We start from the raw sequence: 17,189 nt of genomic DNA, 5'->3' as shown, positions 1-17,189 counted from the left end.
AATATCTGAGGCTGGGGCTTCAGATCTGCATATTGACCAACATCCATAAATAAATAAATAAATAAATAAATAAATAAATAAATAAATACCACAAGACACAACAACACACACACACAAATTGATGACCCTTCTGCCTAGTGCTAATTCAGTATGCCTTGAAATTAAACTCCTCTAAATTTTGTCTCTTTCTCTGTCTCTCCTGAGACTCCTAATGTTTCTCTGTCTCTGTCTCTCTCTCTTTCACACACACACACACACACACACACACACACACACACACACACACAGTCTTTATATGCTCTTCCAATTTACTGTGCTACTGTGTAATATTTTACAGACATAAATTCTACTGCTTTTAAGATTTTAAACATTTGCAAAGAGTTAGAGATGTATTCATCTAGAGATATACTTCATGGACATTGGCTGGCTGGGATTAATAGAAAAACTGAAAAAACACATAACAAGCAATGCTCAAAGTATTTCTTTGAATTACATTTCATCCTGGATAGTACTCACAGACCTGTGTCTAATATGAAACACACACACACACCAATTAAGAGATCATCTGAAAATCCGATTTGCACACTGGACCAATGTCACAACTACCTAATGAATAAATTGAACAGTGCTTAGCAATGCAGTAGATCCTTATTTGCACATGGGGAAAATTATGATATTAAGAAAAAGTAAAGAAAACTCACCACTTCTTCATGTCTGCATTTTCTCACATTAATTCCATTTATCTGCAATGAAAAGAAAATTATGGTTTCTCTTGGCATGCTGTGAATTGAATTTATGTTTTGGTTATAAGTAGAAAATAAGGGTCAAATGTGTACCTGTAGAATAGCATCTCCGATAAAAAGCAGTCCTGAAAGTTCCGCTGTGAAGGAGGAAGGGTAATTATTATGCATCAACTATTTTCTTCATACAGATGCAAGAGTTTTATAATTAAGTAAAATTGAAATTGATACAAGGAAAACATTAAATGTTTTATACAGATAACATCTTAAAAGATCCACAAATAATAGGAATGCAAAAACAATTGTATGGTTCTGCCCAAACATCAGAACACCTATTTCCATTTAATCCTATCATTTTAGACCTTACAGTTGCCCCAAACTGGTCACTCTTCTGGATGGATGACTAAATTTTCTCGTGTACTTATAATATTAAGGTATTTATGAAAAAAATTTTATCTAGACATTCAATCCATCAGCTATGGGATCAACTCTGAGTTTCTTTTTGAACATTAGATTATCTTAGTGATTTCAGTCATTGAAACAGTTGCTTTACATCTTTGGTGTTTTCTAGATGAAATTTCATGACAGGCTGTTAAACTGCATATGAGAATTGAAAAAATATGTGTATCAGGAATTGCCTTATTTGATGGGACTTATTATCTTTAAATTTGTCTCTGTGTTTGTTTAATGAAACAACTTAAAAGGTGTGTAGTCCTTAATTTATACACAGTCACATGCTCTCTTATCTTTCATCCTTTCTGTCCTGTGAGAGAAACCCTCCCCTGGAGTAATAAAGTGATAGAGTCAGGAATCAGACTTGGCCACTTACTCTCTGGTCATGGGGAACCTGGAGCTAGTCAATCACATATGAATTTATGGTTCTTTAATATGACCTATTCTTCAGTAAGGATGACTTACAAAGGAATAGTTGCTATGTAATTCTGTAAACACTTTACCTCTTTGCTCCTTGGAGATTTTTGAAATGACAACTGGAATATTATGTTCTGCTCCCCCCTGCAAAAAGAAAATCATATATTGTGCTTTTTAATTGCAAAAAAAAATGCAGCCTTTAGTTAGGAAACTATACATGCCACAAATAATATGTTAATGGACACCAGATACCATATGAATAAACTTGTGGAATTTTTCTACTCGGCAGATACAGCTCCCAAAACACTTATCTACCTATTTAGATTATACTGTGACATCTAGTAATTAATAACAGTTGACTTCGAAAGCTTTTGTTTTTCAGATAAAGGTTGGAACTGCCTTAAGTGGGCATTCTCTTCAATGTGTAGCATGCTGTCCACTGTAGAAATTCTTTCTTAATGTTCAAATATCAAATTATTATGTATTCCCATTCACTGGTTAGGTTGTTCTATGCTGGTGACCAAGCACACACCCCTTGGGATGCTAAGTGACTAGAGAGATCTTTACCTGCACAAAATGATACAAAAAATCAGAGTGTGCATATGCATGATAGGAAAGGGATCATCTGCACTTCTTTAATTAATATTAGATTCCTCCTTGTGTGAAAGCACATATGAAACAATTAACAGAATAAAATAAACTGACAAGAACACTGTAGTAATTCTTCATCTAATTGACCAAATGAGATATGAAATAATAAAAAATAAGTGAGACTAATATGGAAGGAAACAAAATAAATCCTGAAATAAGTGCATAAAAATTCTGTTTTGATAATACAGAGTTGAGAAGTTTGAAACCAACAGTTGAAAAATCAAATAAATGCATTAAAGAATAAAGTGGGCGTCTGGGTGACTCAGTTAGTTGGTTAAGTGTCTGCCGTCAGCTCAGGTCATGATCCCAGGATCCTGGGATGGAATCCTGTGTGGGTCTCCTTGCTCAGCAGGGAGTCTTGTCCCTCTGCCTCAGGCACCCCCCTCATGCTCTTGCTCTCTCCCCCTCTCTCACTCTCTCTCAAATAAAGAAATAAAATCATAAAAAAATTATTAAACAACTAATAATAAAAAAGAATAAAATATCAATTATAAAAGAAGTATAGCACTTTTAACATAGGATAGTTGAAAAGATAATCTAAAATTCCACTGGGTTTCTCTATCTTCAGAACATGTAAACTTCCTAAACCTTTTTTATTTAAGAATAAAAGTTATTTTAGAACTATATTTTTCCATGAACATCAATTTTTAACACTGAATTACCAATATATTTAAATATAAGATGGGCAATAGTTTTTGAGAAGAGTAGCGGTAGTCAACATTTTCTTGGCAAGTAGTCCTTTTTACTTTTAGAATATTAAAGAAGAGGCATGATAAATAAAATATTGAAAACTGTCTTCCTCAGACTGAAATTCAAATCCACTGCTAACTCACTTTACTCAGTATTTCCTACCAACCAAATATTCACCCACCCACCCTCACTAGCTCTGTGAAGTCTCTGGCCTAAGCGACATGGTTCTTAATTCTGTTTTGCCTTTTGGTCAATATGCCCATAACAAGCACAAATTCTGTTTAAGATGAATTCTCATTTGATCAAAAGATATGATTTGTGACTGATAGTATAGTTGAAATGAGTGCTTATTTAGCACACAATAAACACTGAATACAAGGTAGCTATTATCCTAATTAGTCTATCAATCAAGATTTATGAATAAAATTACATGGCATTAAGGGTGGTAAATAAGCTTAGCACTAATCCACTCTAAGACCCTTAATATTTACTAGTTAGGGTTCCAAGTTTCCAATCCCCTTTTTCTGTTCTATTCTTTCTTTCCCATTATACTTATCAGCTTCCAACCTACTATTATCTTTATTTATTTCTTATATTTATTATTCATTTTCATTCTTCTTCCCCCATCCATAACTAGAATATAAGTTCCAAGAGGGCACTGAATTTTTTTGGTAATTTGTTTCATACATTGATGTAAACGCAGTGCATGGTATAATGTCTTTATTTTTTATCTTTGAAATGTTTGTTGATGAGTGAATGAATGAATAAATAAAGTCAAAAGCTTTTCCAAGCCTAAGATAGACCTATTCTTGTAAACATATTACAGAATGATTTTAAGTAGAAGCTAAGAATATACAATGAAATTAAATGCCCATGATTACAGTTAGTTTCTAGAGATACTTGGAAATTGGAAAGGATTTTAAGAATACGTCTCCATTTCTTAGAAGAAAAAACTAGTTAACAGAGATGAATCATCCACCAATGAAGTTTTAGGTGGTATAAAAAGAAGAAAAAACTCATCCAGATATTTTAGGGTTCAGATATTTTGGGGCAGAGAGTAAAATTGTTTATGTCCCTCTTGTCTGTGTGGCTTTCATCAGAGTGTTTTTCTTCAGCTGTTTTTGCTTTTCACAGTTTTCTCTCCTTGCATTACTGAATCCAAAGATTTTCTTAATGCTCAGATTTATAATGCCAGGTACCATGGTAAGATGGTGGGAAACCCCTCCCTGGGATCTATCTAGAGAAAAGACTTGAAATTGTAATTTCTGAGGGCCAGCTCAGTAACCCCATTCCTCCCTCAATGCCAGGGAGTTAGAACTATGTTTAAATGACAAGCTAAAACTAACCCCTATTTTGTCAACAGTTTTCTTTTTATGCAGACCTTAGGAGTTCTGAAAGAATTCTTCAATTAATTGCAGAAAATTACTTTATTAATTAATTAGAGAGCAAATTTTTAGGCAAAACGTGGGAGTTAAAATTGGAACTTAAGATCACAGTACCTTAATTTATTGGATGAATTGTGAGAGCAGTCCAGCTCTATTAAACTTAATAAGATTTAGCTCTGGACCTAAATGGGGAAATGTAAGGTTTTCCAGTCAGGAATTAAATAATGCAACTCATCCTGTTTAAAATAGGGGACAAGCTTCCTATTACACTTAGAATAAAACCCTCAATCATCAGCTGCCCCTTGTCTTATGGCCTCAGCCTGCCTTACTTACATCTTCATCCTGGACCTTCATCACTCTGAGCACCAAAGGACATCATTATATATTATCCCCTTTGCCTAGATGCTTTTTTCTTTCACTCTTAACCTGGTAAACCCCCAACTCAAATTCAGAATTATCACCTGAAGGATCCCATTCATCAGTGTCTCCTTACTTGAAGTAATTCACTTCTGTAACCCCGGATCCAGGCTACGACTTACATTATTTACATCACAATTTGATCAATATCTATTTTCCCACTGGATTATAAGGGGCATAAGGTCAAGACAGATTTTCCTTTACTGGCTCTCCTCTTCAACCTACCCTTAGGTCAACCAGGGTGCAGGCTTGTGGTCCAGGTTTAGAGAATAAATGAATTAATTGAGCTCTGTTGTTCCAGTGTAAAATCAAAACTAGGGAAAATGAGGCAACATTCTACATTGCATCCCAGAAATTATTAAAGTATTCAATGCATAAATAAGTTTACAACTAGCTTTATAGGATCCAGGATATTAATTCCTTGAGAGCTTGTTTGGAGGTTCTAGCAGGGGAGCGCAGCTACTCGTATACCCTTGACCGAAGAATGATCCTCCTCTATCGGAGAAGGTCGTCCGCTTCGACCGAGCGCGCAGCTTCGGGGAGGGACGCACATGGAGCGGTGAGGGAGGAAAGGGACACCCGGCTAGCCAGCTAGATAAGCCAAATCAACCCTGGCGATCAATGGGGTGACAGATGTCGCAGCCAGATTGCCCTCACATTCCAGGATATTAATTCCTATCTAAAGCATTTTGAGGAGGACTCTATACAAAGAATTTGCCAGTATAACTGAAATTCCACCAAATCAAACCCAGAATGTTCTTAGAGCATTGGAAATCTTGCCAGATAAATATTTTTAATTCAATATTTTCATTATTCCAGTTAATCAATCAATCATATTCTGGGCTCTAGGAGGAGAAAAAGAGACATAGACCCCACCATTATATACAAATTTAGAGCTAGGAAAATATTTGTAAACAGATAATAATAACACAATTAATTAAGGTCAAGAGCCTAATGAACAAATATGGGAGAAGCACATAAAAGAATAAGATCTGAAAGAAAATGGGAAAATATCCTTATCTATTTGAGTGCCATGCCTACCTCCTAATATCACTTAGTGTGAATTTGGCACAAATGGTCTTTCCCACATACTGTATAATTGCCTTCATATAAAAGTCCAAAGTAAGGAAATGTATAGAGATTGAAGATATACTAGTAGTTGCTTAGAGCTGAGATAGGGAGACAAGAGGAGAAGGGGATGATAGCTCAAGGATATGGGGGAGACAAAAATGTTCTAAAATGCACACATCTGTGAATATAATTAAAACCACTAACTTGTATACTTTAAGTGGTTAAGCTGTATGATATGCAAACTATACCTCAATAAACTATTTAGTTAAAAAATGGTCTTTAAAATGAAAATTGATCAGTGGTTTTAACTGATTCGTGGGGACTAATACATAATCTTCAACCTAAGCTTTATTACCTGCCTGGTATCCTCCTATTTCTATGATGTAAAGGTATGTATCTATATTGTCTCTGGTGGAAACAGAAGAATCAGACTCAAGTAAAAAGAACAGAGAACAGAATGAGGAAAAATGTATGTAAATATGGGTGTACTTATATTACCCACTAATAAATTAAAAGGAAGAAATTTATTTATTTTTTAAAATTTTATTTATTTATTTGACAGAGAGAGCACAAGCAGGGGCAGCTGCAGGCAGAGGGGGAGAGAGAAGCAGACTCCCGCTGAGCAGGGAGGCTGATGCAGGGCTCCATCCCAGGACCTTGGGATCATGACCTGAGCCGAAGGCAGGTGCCCATAAAAGGCAGAAATTTATTATAGCTGCTATGAAGACATATATTTTGATTTGGTAAATTTGATACAATTAATACCAAGTACTTGATATTAAATTGTTTCCTTGATCAATATGATGGACATATTGATCCATTTAGTTAATTTTGAATAAACCAGACTGCAAATAATTTAGAGAGGAAACATTACTTCTGTTCCCAAGTAGAGAGTTTAGAGAAAATTTAGTCTGGGTTTCTACAGTGACAGAACATAGTTATTAACAGTAAGGACTATGTCATCTGCTTTGTGTGAGGTTTAGGCCCAGCTCTGCCAAGTACAACAATGGGTAAATTACTTAACCTCTTAATACTTAACCACATTGTCTATAGAGGGATAACAATAGTTACCTTCTTTGCTGGATACTAAAGGCCAAATGAACCTGAATATAAAGTACTTAGCTCAGGATCTGGCACTTAAAGAACAGTTAATAAATACTTGCAATTATTGTTTATAAATGATAAGATTTTAATAATAATTATAATTTCATTCTTGATTGCTGCAAAGTTAAAGCTTTCATATAAAAATCCTTTGCAAGCATTTTCTTAATGAACATAGAAAACATAGCCTTGTCTGTTGGAAAATAACTCCATAGAACCTTTTCTAGTAATAATAAACAAAACACCCTTTCTCTAAAAAGTGATTTGTTAACTGACAATGGCCAGAGGTATGATTGAATAGTATGCAAATATACAGTATTCTATTTTCAAAGAGATGGAAGATCAATAGGAGATAGTGTTTTGCTTTAAGGTGATTATCCATATGGTGATTCTCATAAGAATGAAACAAAAATACAAGAATATTGGGTCCTATGTTGCAAAGCTTTGGTGATTATTGGGGATGTAGGTGTGGGAGACCATTAAGTTATTTTTGGAAATGGTTGTTTCAGGTTAGTCCAGACAAAAGGATGAGCACTTGAAAGAAAGATTCTACCAGAAGGTCAGAAGGCAGGCGTGATATGAGGGAAAGGTGGGCAGGAACTGAAGAGCTGGGAATAAAGGACGGAAAGGCCATAGGAATTTAGGAACTCTGGAAAACTAGACAAGGGCCCAAATCACAACGTCTTGTAGGAACAATGAGAATATACACGAGACAGCCTGATAAATCTGAGAGCTTCAAAGTATGAATATCAAAAACAAATGAAGACCAACCTTGAAAATTCTCTTAGCAGACAAAACCACTCTAGTCATACAAAGTTTCAGTTAGCTTATTTTGCAAGGCTAGCTTGACCCAAGTCATTTCTTGTTTATGCCTTTAGAAATCATAAGTAAAATGAACTATTTCCCAAGGTTCGTATGAGGTAACCACTAACCAGTTCCCTATCATTTAAGAAAATTTTAATATTATAACCAATCCCTGTGAAGAATAAACAATCACTGCCTTCCCACTATATAAATTGCTTTATAATAATATACCATGAGTCTCATCCCATGTTTTGGTTTGAGTGCTCTTGCTCTGCAAACTATCTTTTTGGTGGGTGCACATAAACTTTTATTAATCACTACTTCAATGATTCATTGTTTTTACTTCTGCAATTTCGGAACTTTTTACAAAAAGCAGTTTCAGTCTGAGAACAGAGATTATGTGATTATAAGTGGAAAGTTTTGGCATCTTTTTATTCAGTTTTTAGAGAATGATCTTTTGGAAGTTTGAAAATGTAAATAAGAAGAACTTGACATTTGATTGAGTGACAAACAAAAACAAGTGTTCTCTGCCTGGAGAGTATTGGGGAATAAGAACATTGTAGATGGACAGGTAACATCAAGGCTTAAAGGACATTGGTAGCTTCAGTGACATCATACTGCCCACAGTCTATAGCCACTAAGGCACATTAATAAACAAAGCATTAGTGCCTCTCTGTGATGTTGCCAACCAGCTTTTGTAGCACTGACCACCATGTGGGAAAAATAAGGAGTTGCCACCATGCACAATGGTGACAGAGGTAGGAAAGGCCCATGAGCCAAGATTTGTCAGGAGCACAAAGCATGGCCAATCAGCTTTGACTTGTGACAACACGTGTTGGAGTGTTTTAGTGTTTTCTGACCAAAAAAGAGACATTTTGTTGCCCTTTAGTCAGGTTTTTGCAAATAATTTTTTAGAAGGTAAAATTGAAATAACATCACCATATGTTCTTAGTACAATAAAATTCAGGAGCACCTGTAGGAGTCTTCACTATATTGGTTAATGCCATTTTAATTGTCTGACATGCACTCTTCCTTCTGTTATCTCCAGTTGAGATATTCCAGGTTTTAAGTCAATAATTCTCACGGCAAAGTCTCCAGTGTGTGCATGCCAGAAGTGATTACTTAACTGGAGCAAATAAAGATAAGATATATGTTTATATATTTATGTGAATAATTATATTATCAGCTCAAATTACTCCAGCAATAGGTACACAAACAAATAAATACATAAGAAAATAAGTAAATGGTCAACATTAAAATAGTAATTCTGCATTTGGGTTAAAATGATTTCTTAAACTGTTCATTCTGTGTATAGAGTATATATATAACATGAGATATATATATATATATATATATATATATATATATATATATATGCCCACACATTAACAGAATGAAAGATCGTCTTTTTTTAAGATTTTATTTATTTGAAAGGGAGAGAGAGACAGAGAAAGAGTGAATAAGCAAGAGCACAAGAGCAGGGAGAAGGAGAAACAGACTCCCCACTGGGCAGGGAGCAGGGCTTGATCCCAGGACACTGGGATCATGACCTGAGCCAAAGGAAGACACCTAACCAACTGAGCCACCCAGGTGCCCTGAAAGATAGTTTAAAAATAAAAAAAAGCAAGTGTCGGGGTAAATATTAAGAAAAGCAAATTGGAAAACCCTAAAAGGAAACTTTTCAGAATGACTGGGTAATATTCTAAATAAAAATATTAATTTTAGTATCTATGGTTAGTTTGTCATAAGAATTGTAAAATAATTGCCATTTTCTGTTAGAATTCTAATATATGGCACAGATCACAATTCAAATACTGCTTTTGTGGTCAATATTATGAATGGAAACTATACACTCATTTGATTTACAAAATTACTTATTTAGGTGTAACAGTTTTGTTTAGATTGGAATAATGAAAATATTAAATGGATATAATTCATTTGGCAAAATTCTTGATGTTTTAAAAATTGTCTAGGTTAAAATTGTGCTATTTTAATAAAAATAAATTACACTGTATTATTGGCTTTAAATTATAAATGGAAATAGAAAAAAATAGAAAAGAACATTTCCAGCCTGCACAAAACTAAGGTAGCTCCACCATCAGAAATAGAGTTGGAATGGCTGTGTGGCTTAGTCGGTTAAGCATTAGACTCTTGGCTTTGGCTCAGGTCATGATCTCCTTATGGGTAGTAGGACGAGCCCCATATTGGGCTCCCCAAATCTGCTTCTCTTGTGCCCCTCCCCCTCGCTCAAACACACACATACACACACACACTCTCTCTCTCTCGCTCTCTCAAATAAATAAATAAATCTTAAAAAAAAAGAAGACAGAAATAGAGTCAGGCCTGATAGGTGAAAATGCTTATCTCAAATGAAACCAGCTCTCATGAATGGATTTTATTCACACTTAGCTTTTGTTCTCTCTCGTGGACTTTTTACTATCTGTAGTGGTACCTTTAAATCATTCAAGCAATTCCAATAAATATCACAGCAAAAAAATAAAATCATTTCCACATCCTATAACTTGTTCTGCAAACCTTCCTGGTTTTAGCTGATGATAGATAAAGGAAAGTTAAATACATATTTTAAAACTAACATTTTATGTAGTAATATACTTATCACTTGACAACACAATGCTATTCCACAATGGTACCTTTTCCTAAGTCATTATCATAATGTCAACTATAACTGATAGTCACCAAATTTAGAGTTCCACTTTCCAAGCATATATAAAATTCCATGAAATATATACCTGAGATGTATGATTTTCACCCTACATAGGCAAAATGCCCAACCCAATTGTTAAAAGTTAAATTTCATTTATCTATGCAGAGATGTAGATTTCTAAAGGGCATTTAAAGACATTGAGTTAACCTTTATAATATTTATGTAATTTCTCATCCTTTTAAATTTTCTATTTGTTTCAGTGGTGACAAATTGCAGGTGTGGTACATCTTACTAGTCAACAACAGACAGGGGGAAAAAAGGCCTTTAAAATTTAATAATAAATGGAAGTGAACAGGTATGGTCATTTTTAAAATAAATCAGATGTTAAAATTCTGTCTATCCTGTATACTTGACATTGTGACATAAAAATTCGCTGGTTTCTTAAAAAAAGGAAAACTAACCAAAAGAAAAAGATGAATAAAATCCAACTAATACTTAACTATTAATAGTGTAAAACTTATTCTTGCTCCATTCACTGAAGGGGCAGTATCTCCTACTCCAGCTGGTGAGAGGAAGATATACATACTACAACACTGTATCTGACATGTTAGATGACACCAGATAGAGAAAGTGAATGACCTATATTCAATACCAGGTAAAATTCCCAAGTACTTTTTCTAAGAGTATTTCTAAATCAAAAGTTGACCAAGGTTTTGTGAGAACCTATCTAATTTACATCTCATTCCAAATATTGAACAGTTTGCTATAGCCATTCTTGGCTAATTAATAATCAGCAAAAATCAAAATACACAAAAATGCAGGCATTATGGCATGGCCTTCAAGGATAGACTGAAAAGACAGGCTACCTTTATGCTTAATCCAAATCCTCCTACAGTTTGTCTTCTAATGGTCACCGCTCTTTCCTGAAAGACAGGATTTTAAAAGAGGTTAGCATTTCTTAATACTATACTTACACACCATTTTCCTTCTCTGGATTCTGTTTTTGTTCCTTAAAAAAGAAATATTTTGTGACACCATACAGGCTCTAATTCTTGCAACAAATGGAGTATTTTGTAATTTTCAAATCAAAGGTTAATTTATTTTTCTAGATAAAAAGGACTGTACTGTTATTAAACTTCTAAATTCCCAAAAATTAGATTCCATTCAATGATTCTTTGGACATATTTTGGAATTTTAATTTTTATCTTCTCATTTTCTCATTTTCAGACTATATATTCTTGTTGTCTAAGAAGTGACAAGTTCAGATTACATAAAAATAACTCTATGTCAATGGTAAATATTATCTTTGTCAACCAAGGTCTTATCTCCATCAGTACCAAGTCATCTTGCTTGCAGAAATTTGAGAGCTGAGCTGGGAGGCTGCCATGTCCCAGCACATTAATGATTCATGTGTGTGTCTAGGATTGAAACTGTGGATAAACCAGGTTTAAAATGATTGCTTATTTGTAAAAAGAATGGACTGTACAACTAACTAATAGTGACAATGGAATTATCAATTTTCAAGGCAGAGGAGAAGCATGTTGAAAGTTTGAAAGCTTTTATTTATAATTTTCTCCACTTACTTATAACTTTCTCATGTTTTTGAACCTCCCTCATCCATAATGGTTTGAGACCCGCTCCCCCTTCTCCTGCTGTACTTGGGATGAGGTTGGTCCCCACAAATGCCCAACTTATTTGACTACATTACCAATTCCCAAATACTGTTCTCTTTCTTATAGATTCTTTCCTTTACTTCCTGGTTTTAGAGGGGCTATGTGGAGCAGATTATATTATTTAAAAAGAACAAAGAGAAAATCTGGAAAACATGTGCTTCTGATAGCTCTTCCTAAATATTTTAAGAGAGCATAAAACCTCATAATTTTGGCAGTTACAACATACCTTCATTTAGCCAAGGTTTTAGATTTCATAAATAAAAGAAAAAAATGCTTAAAGAACAAGATCACTATACCAGAAATTGAGGTATATTAACTATTATTTATTTTGAATTAAAAAGTAAACTTTTATGGTTGGAGACTGGTGCATATTAAGGAAAAAAACTATTAGTGCAAATGAGTAGCACTTAATTATGTAAATTTTCTTCCTTTTTATCATGTCCTAAGTAATTTGACTTGTTTTAAAACTATAGATTTTACTCTTATAACATGTCATCTAATTATGTTTTCAAGCCAACATTAAAATTACTTACACAAAGTAAGTTTATAGGTACACTACAATTTATGCAAAGCTACATGAAATATAAAACACATTATTCATGTTAAATAATACCATAAACTCTACTTGTTTTATTGTAAGCCAACTATTTTATTACTCCCCATTGGTGGAGGCACAAGTGTGGGAAGATGCAGTACTTTAAAACTTATATTGCAAAATCTATGTATATAAGCATATCTTCACCTACAAAAGCAAAAAGGAAAGTAGGCACATGCACTATACACACAGAAAATCTAATTTAAAATAAATTAAATGCTTATTGGAAACGTTCTTTTGTTGGACAGGATAAGAACAATCTGTTAAACTATTTAATCTTTATTTATTTCTCACTAAAGGATTAATTAAAGCTGTACATTGCAAATAATGGAATTGAAATCAAAGAATCTATCAATGACTCAAATATCCACAACTTAATATGATTGGAAAATTACTTAAGCCCTGTGAACCTCTTTTTCCAAATCTGTAAAATGGTGATAAATAATACATAGTAACAGCTTTTTTTTTAGGATTATTTATTTATTTATTTTTTAATGCTTTTATTTATTTATTTGAGAGAGAGAATGAGAGATAGAGACCACAAGAGGGAAGAGAGTCAGAGGGAGAAGCAGACTCCCTGCTGAGCAGGGAGCCCGATGCGGGACTCGATCCCAGGACTCCAGGATCATGACCTGAGCCGAAGGCAGTCACTTAACCAACTGAGCCACCCAGGTGCCCAGTAACAGCTTTGTTTTGAGGACTGATATTTGTGAAGGACCCTGGCATATAGTAGAAACGTAATGAATATTCTCTCGCTCTCTCTCTGCTCTCTCTCTCTCTCTCTCTCTCTCTCACACACACACACACACACAATCTGTTATTCTAGACAGAAATTCTTACTTAATAGTCACTTAAATCTGATTAATATTTGTCCACTTTGTATTCCAATAGTTACATCACACAGTAACTCAAATACTGGAAGACTCATCTCAGGGATAGGATAATTAAATGTCTAATAGACATTTATTTACCTAGTTAATAGAATTTATTTACCAGCCAAGTGTATGCTGAAACACTGCTTTTCTTTGAAGGGACAGCAAGAATGCCAGGGTGATCAAAGATCCATGAAATGCCTTTACTCCTTCTCTACAAGACTGCTTTCCAATCTTTGGTGGAGAATATTTAGAATATGTTCCAAATCAAATACAAAGTTGCTGATGCAGAGAAGAGATTGGAGAGACTCGAGAGTCAGCAGTAATTGCTGAAAATCTCAAAGGCAGCACTTATTTTAATGTATTTTAAATACACAGGCACACATACGCACATGCAAACCCCAGCCAGCACCTCTACATGCTATTTCTTCATTAGTTTGCTTTTAAGAAAGTAAAGAGAAACAATCAAGACAAATTACTTCTTGTTTTAAAACCAAAATATTAAATTTGCCACTGCAGGTAGCCAGAAGTATAGAATGGCAAACTGTTCCCAGTATGGCACCTTGCTGATATTCTTTCCACTGTCTGTATGTTTGTGTTAGCTACACCCTCTATCCCCTTTCCACCTTTCCGCATTTGGTTCTTCCATCCTGCACCCCCCCAAATAATTTTTTTAAAGGCAATGTAATGAATTGTTTCAGCTGTTCACCTCATAAATAGGAGAATATCTGAAAGCTGATCTGAAGTTGTATTTAGTTACATCTTGGGTGTCATAAAGACATTGCCTAAGTAACAAAGCACTGTCCTGTGGGAAATCAATGTATTATTGGTTATTTTATTCTTTAAAATACAAAATCAAGACAGGTGCCCCCATATACTTACATGTATAAGAAGCCTCTCTTTAATCGTCCTAATCCTTATAAAATGTAAAGGATGGAGCCCCAAAATAATACTGGACTTATAAAAACATGCTGTAGGGGCACCTGAGTGGCTCAGTTGGTTAAGCAGCTGCCTTCGGCTCAGGTCATGATCTCAGGGTCCTGGAAACAAGCCCCAGGTCAAGCTCCCTGCTCAGTGGGGAGCATGCTTCTCCCTCTCTCTCTGCCTCTCCCCCTGTTTGCACTCTCTCACTCTCTCTCTGTCAAATAAATAAATAAAATCTTTAAAAAAAGATGTGCTGTACTAATCAGCATAAATGTTATGACCAAAAAAACTTGCTTTAAATGTTTAATTTGCTTTATGTAAAAATCTAATTATTGTCACCCCTGCCCTCTGGAATATTATATTTGAAAAACTCCATGTATACCGTATGAACTATATGGGACTATAACCAAAATATACATGTTACCAAACACAAAGTGTTGCTATGATATATCCCAAATATAGAAATGTTTGAGATATGTAGGTGAAAAGAGAAGGAAGAAATAAGAACAGTGCAGAAACTAGAGAGTTATCAAATGGGAAATTTTTTGTACTGAGTATGTGGGGTGGAAACAAAGAAGATATACAAGAAAAGAGATAGGGAATGTTATTAGCTCTTTTTGACAGTTCAGGAAGAGTGAATAAACTTGAAAATGGAATAATAATAAAGATGGCAACACTTAGGTACTGAAAATCAGCTATGTGAACTGACTGGTCTCATAGCACATATGATTATTAAAATACATTGTGACCTTGACTTTTTCTTGTCAACTGATTTGACAAGACCTGAGTCTTGTTCACAGTCGAATCCCAAGAATTTAGCATAGGGCCTACAGCAAAGTTAGGTATTATGCATTAAGTGAAAAAAAAATTTTTTTGCAAGTTTTTTCCCAAGTAATCATCATAACAGCACTTGGGATAGGCAATATTTTCCTAATTTAGAATGAGAAAACCAAAATACAAAGGAGTTAAATTAACTTGACCAAGATCCAAATCGTGATTTAAATGGAAGTATCTCTGATTCCACTATAACAACAGGACTGAGATCAGATGGAGAATTGGGATGAAAGAAACAAAGAAACTGGAAAATCAGGGTATAATGGAATAAAAAGAGAGGGGATTGTGAGAAACTGAATGTTTTCCCTCTAAAATCAAGAAAAAGGCAAGAATCCTCTCATCACTCCCCTTACATTGCACTTGGAGTCTCAGCCAGTGCAAAAAGGCAATAATCAGAAGTAAAAGGCGTTGTCTATGTTGAAAATCCCAAAGAATAAACAAAAACCTACTGGAAACTGGAAATAAATAATTGTAGCAAGGTCACAGGAGACAAAAAATATATGAAAATCAATTGCTTTCCTATACATCAGCTCTGAGAAATTAGGATTTGAAATGAAAATCACAATATCATTTATAATAGCTCACTAAAAAGGAAATACTTGGTATAAATCTAACAAAATAAGTAAGGACTTATATATGGAAAACTACAAAACTTTGGAGAAAGAAATCAAAGATGATCAAAACAAAGAGAGATATTTCATGTTCATGGACTATAAGACTCATTTTTCAGATATCAATTCTTCCCAACTAGATCTATAGAATCAATGCAGTCCCAATAAAATCTCCGCAAGCTATTTATGAATATTAATAAACTGTTTCTAAGGTTAACATGGAAAGCCAAAAGACCCATAATAGCCACCACAATATTGAAATAAAAGGAAAAGTTGGAGGACTCAGGATGCCTGATTCACAATTTACTATAAAGCTACAGTATACAAGACAGCATGAAATTTTTGAAGACTAAACACATAGATTATTGGAATAGAAGAGAATGCCCCAAAACAAAACAAAACAAAAGCAAACATACAAGTGCAGTTAACTGATCTTTGATAAAGAAACAAATGCAATTTAATGGCAAAAAGAAAGGATAGTCTTTTCAACAAAAAAGAAAGAAAGAAGGAAAGAAAGAAGAAAGAAAGAAAGAAAGAAAGAAAGAAAGAAAGAAAGAAAGAAAGAAAGAAAGAAAGAAAGAGAGAGAGAGAGAGAGAGAGAGAGAGAGAAAGAAAGAAAGAAAGAAAGAAAGAAAGAAAGAAAGAAAGAAAGAAAGAAAGAAAGAAAGAAAGAAAAAGAAGAAAGAAAGAAAAGGACAGGACAAAAGAAAGGAAGGAAGGAAGGAAGGAAAGAAGGAAGGAAGGAAGGAGGAAGGAAGGAAAGAGGAAGGAAGGAAGGAAGGAAAGAGGAAGGAAGGAAGGAAGGAAGGAAAGAAGGAGGAAGGAAGGAGGAAGAAAGGAAGGAAGGAAGGAAGGAAGGAAGGAAGGAAGGAAGGAGGAAGGAAGGAGGAAGAAAGGAAGGAGGAAGGAAGGAAGGAAGGAAGGAAGGAAGGAAGGAAGGAAGGAAGGAGGAAGGAAGGAAGGAAGGAATCCAGACATGGAAGCCATTCCTTTCATAAAAATTAACAAAATGGATCACAAATCTAAACATAATCACAATTATAAAGCTTTTAAAAGAAAACAGGAGAAAATCTCTATGACTTTGGGTTTAGCAATGTGGTTTTTATTACAATATCAAAAGTGTTATCTATTAAAAAAACTCATGTTAAAATATTTTATAATTAAAAACTTCTACGTGGTAAAAGACAGTGTTAAGAGAATGAAAAGTCACAGATTGAAAGAACATATTTGCATAATGCATTCTGATAAAGGACCTGTTTCCAAAATATATGAAGAATTGTTAACAC

General features: G+C 34.4%; 1 protein-coding gene across 2 annotated transcripts in view; it reads right to left on the bottom strand.

Annotated features, from left to right (window-relative positions):
• The window catches only part of SNTG1 (syntrophin gamma 1), a 957,083-nt gene that overhangs the window by 309,617 nt on the left and 630,277 nt on the right, over window positions 1-17,189 (bottom strand). For both annotated transcript variants that reach the window (XM_025871422.2, XM_073892760.1), the window contains exons 5-8: window positions 11,261-11,317; window positions 1,697-1,754; window positions 837-880; window positions 702-743 (exon numbers count right to left, since the gene is read on the bottom strand). In XM_025871422.2, the coding sequence (XP_025727207.1) occupies window positions 702-743; window positions 837-880; window positions 1,697-1,754; window positions 11,261-11,317 (201 nt within the window). The remainder of the gene's footprint in view (window positions 1-701; window positions 744-836; window positions 881-1,696; window positions 1,755-11,260; window positions 11,318-17,189) is intronic.

Source organism: Callorhinus ursinus, unplaced genomic scaffold (assembly GCF_003265705.2).
Source record: "Callorhinus ursinus isolate GAN/ISIS: 27379988/994484 unplaced genomic scaffold, GSC_fseal_2.0 scaffold5, whole genome shotgun sequence".
Taxonomy (NCBI): Eukaryota; Metazoa; Chordata; class Mammalia; order Carnivora; family Otariidae; genus Callorhinus; species Callorhinus ursinus.
Note: the sequence above shows the minus strand (reverse complement) of the source record. Positions and strands in the feature narration are given on the sequence as shown.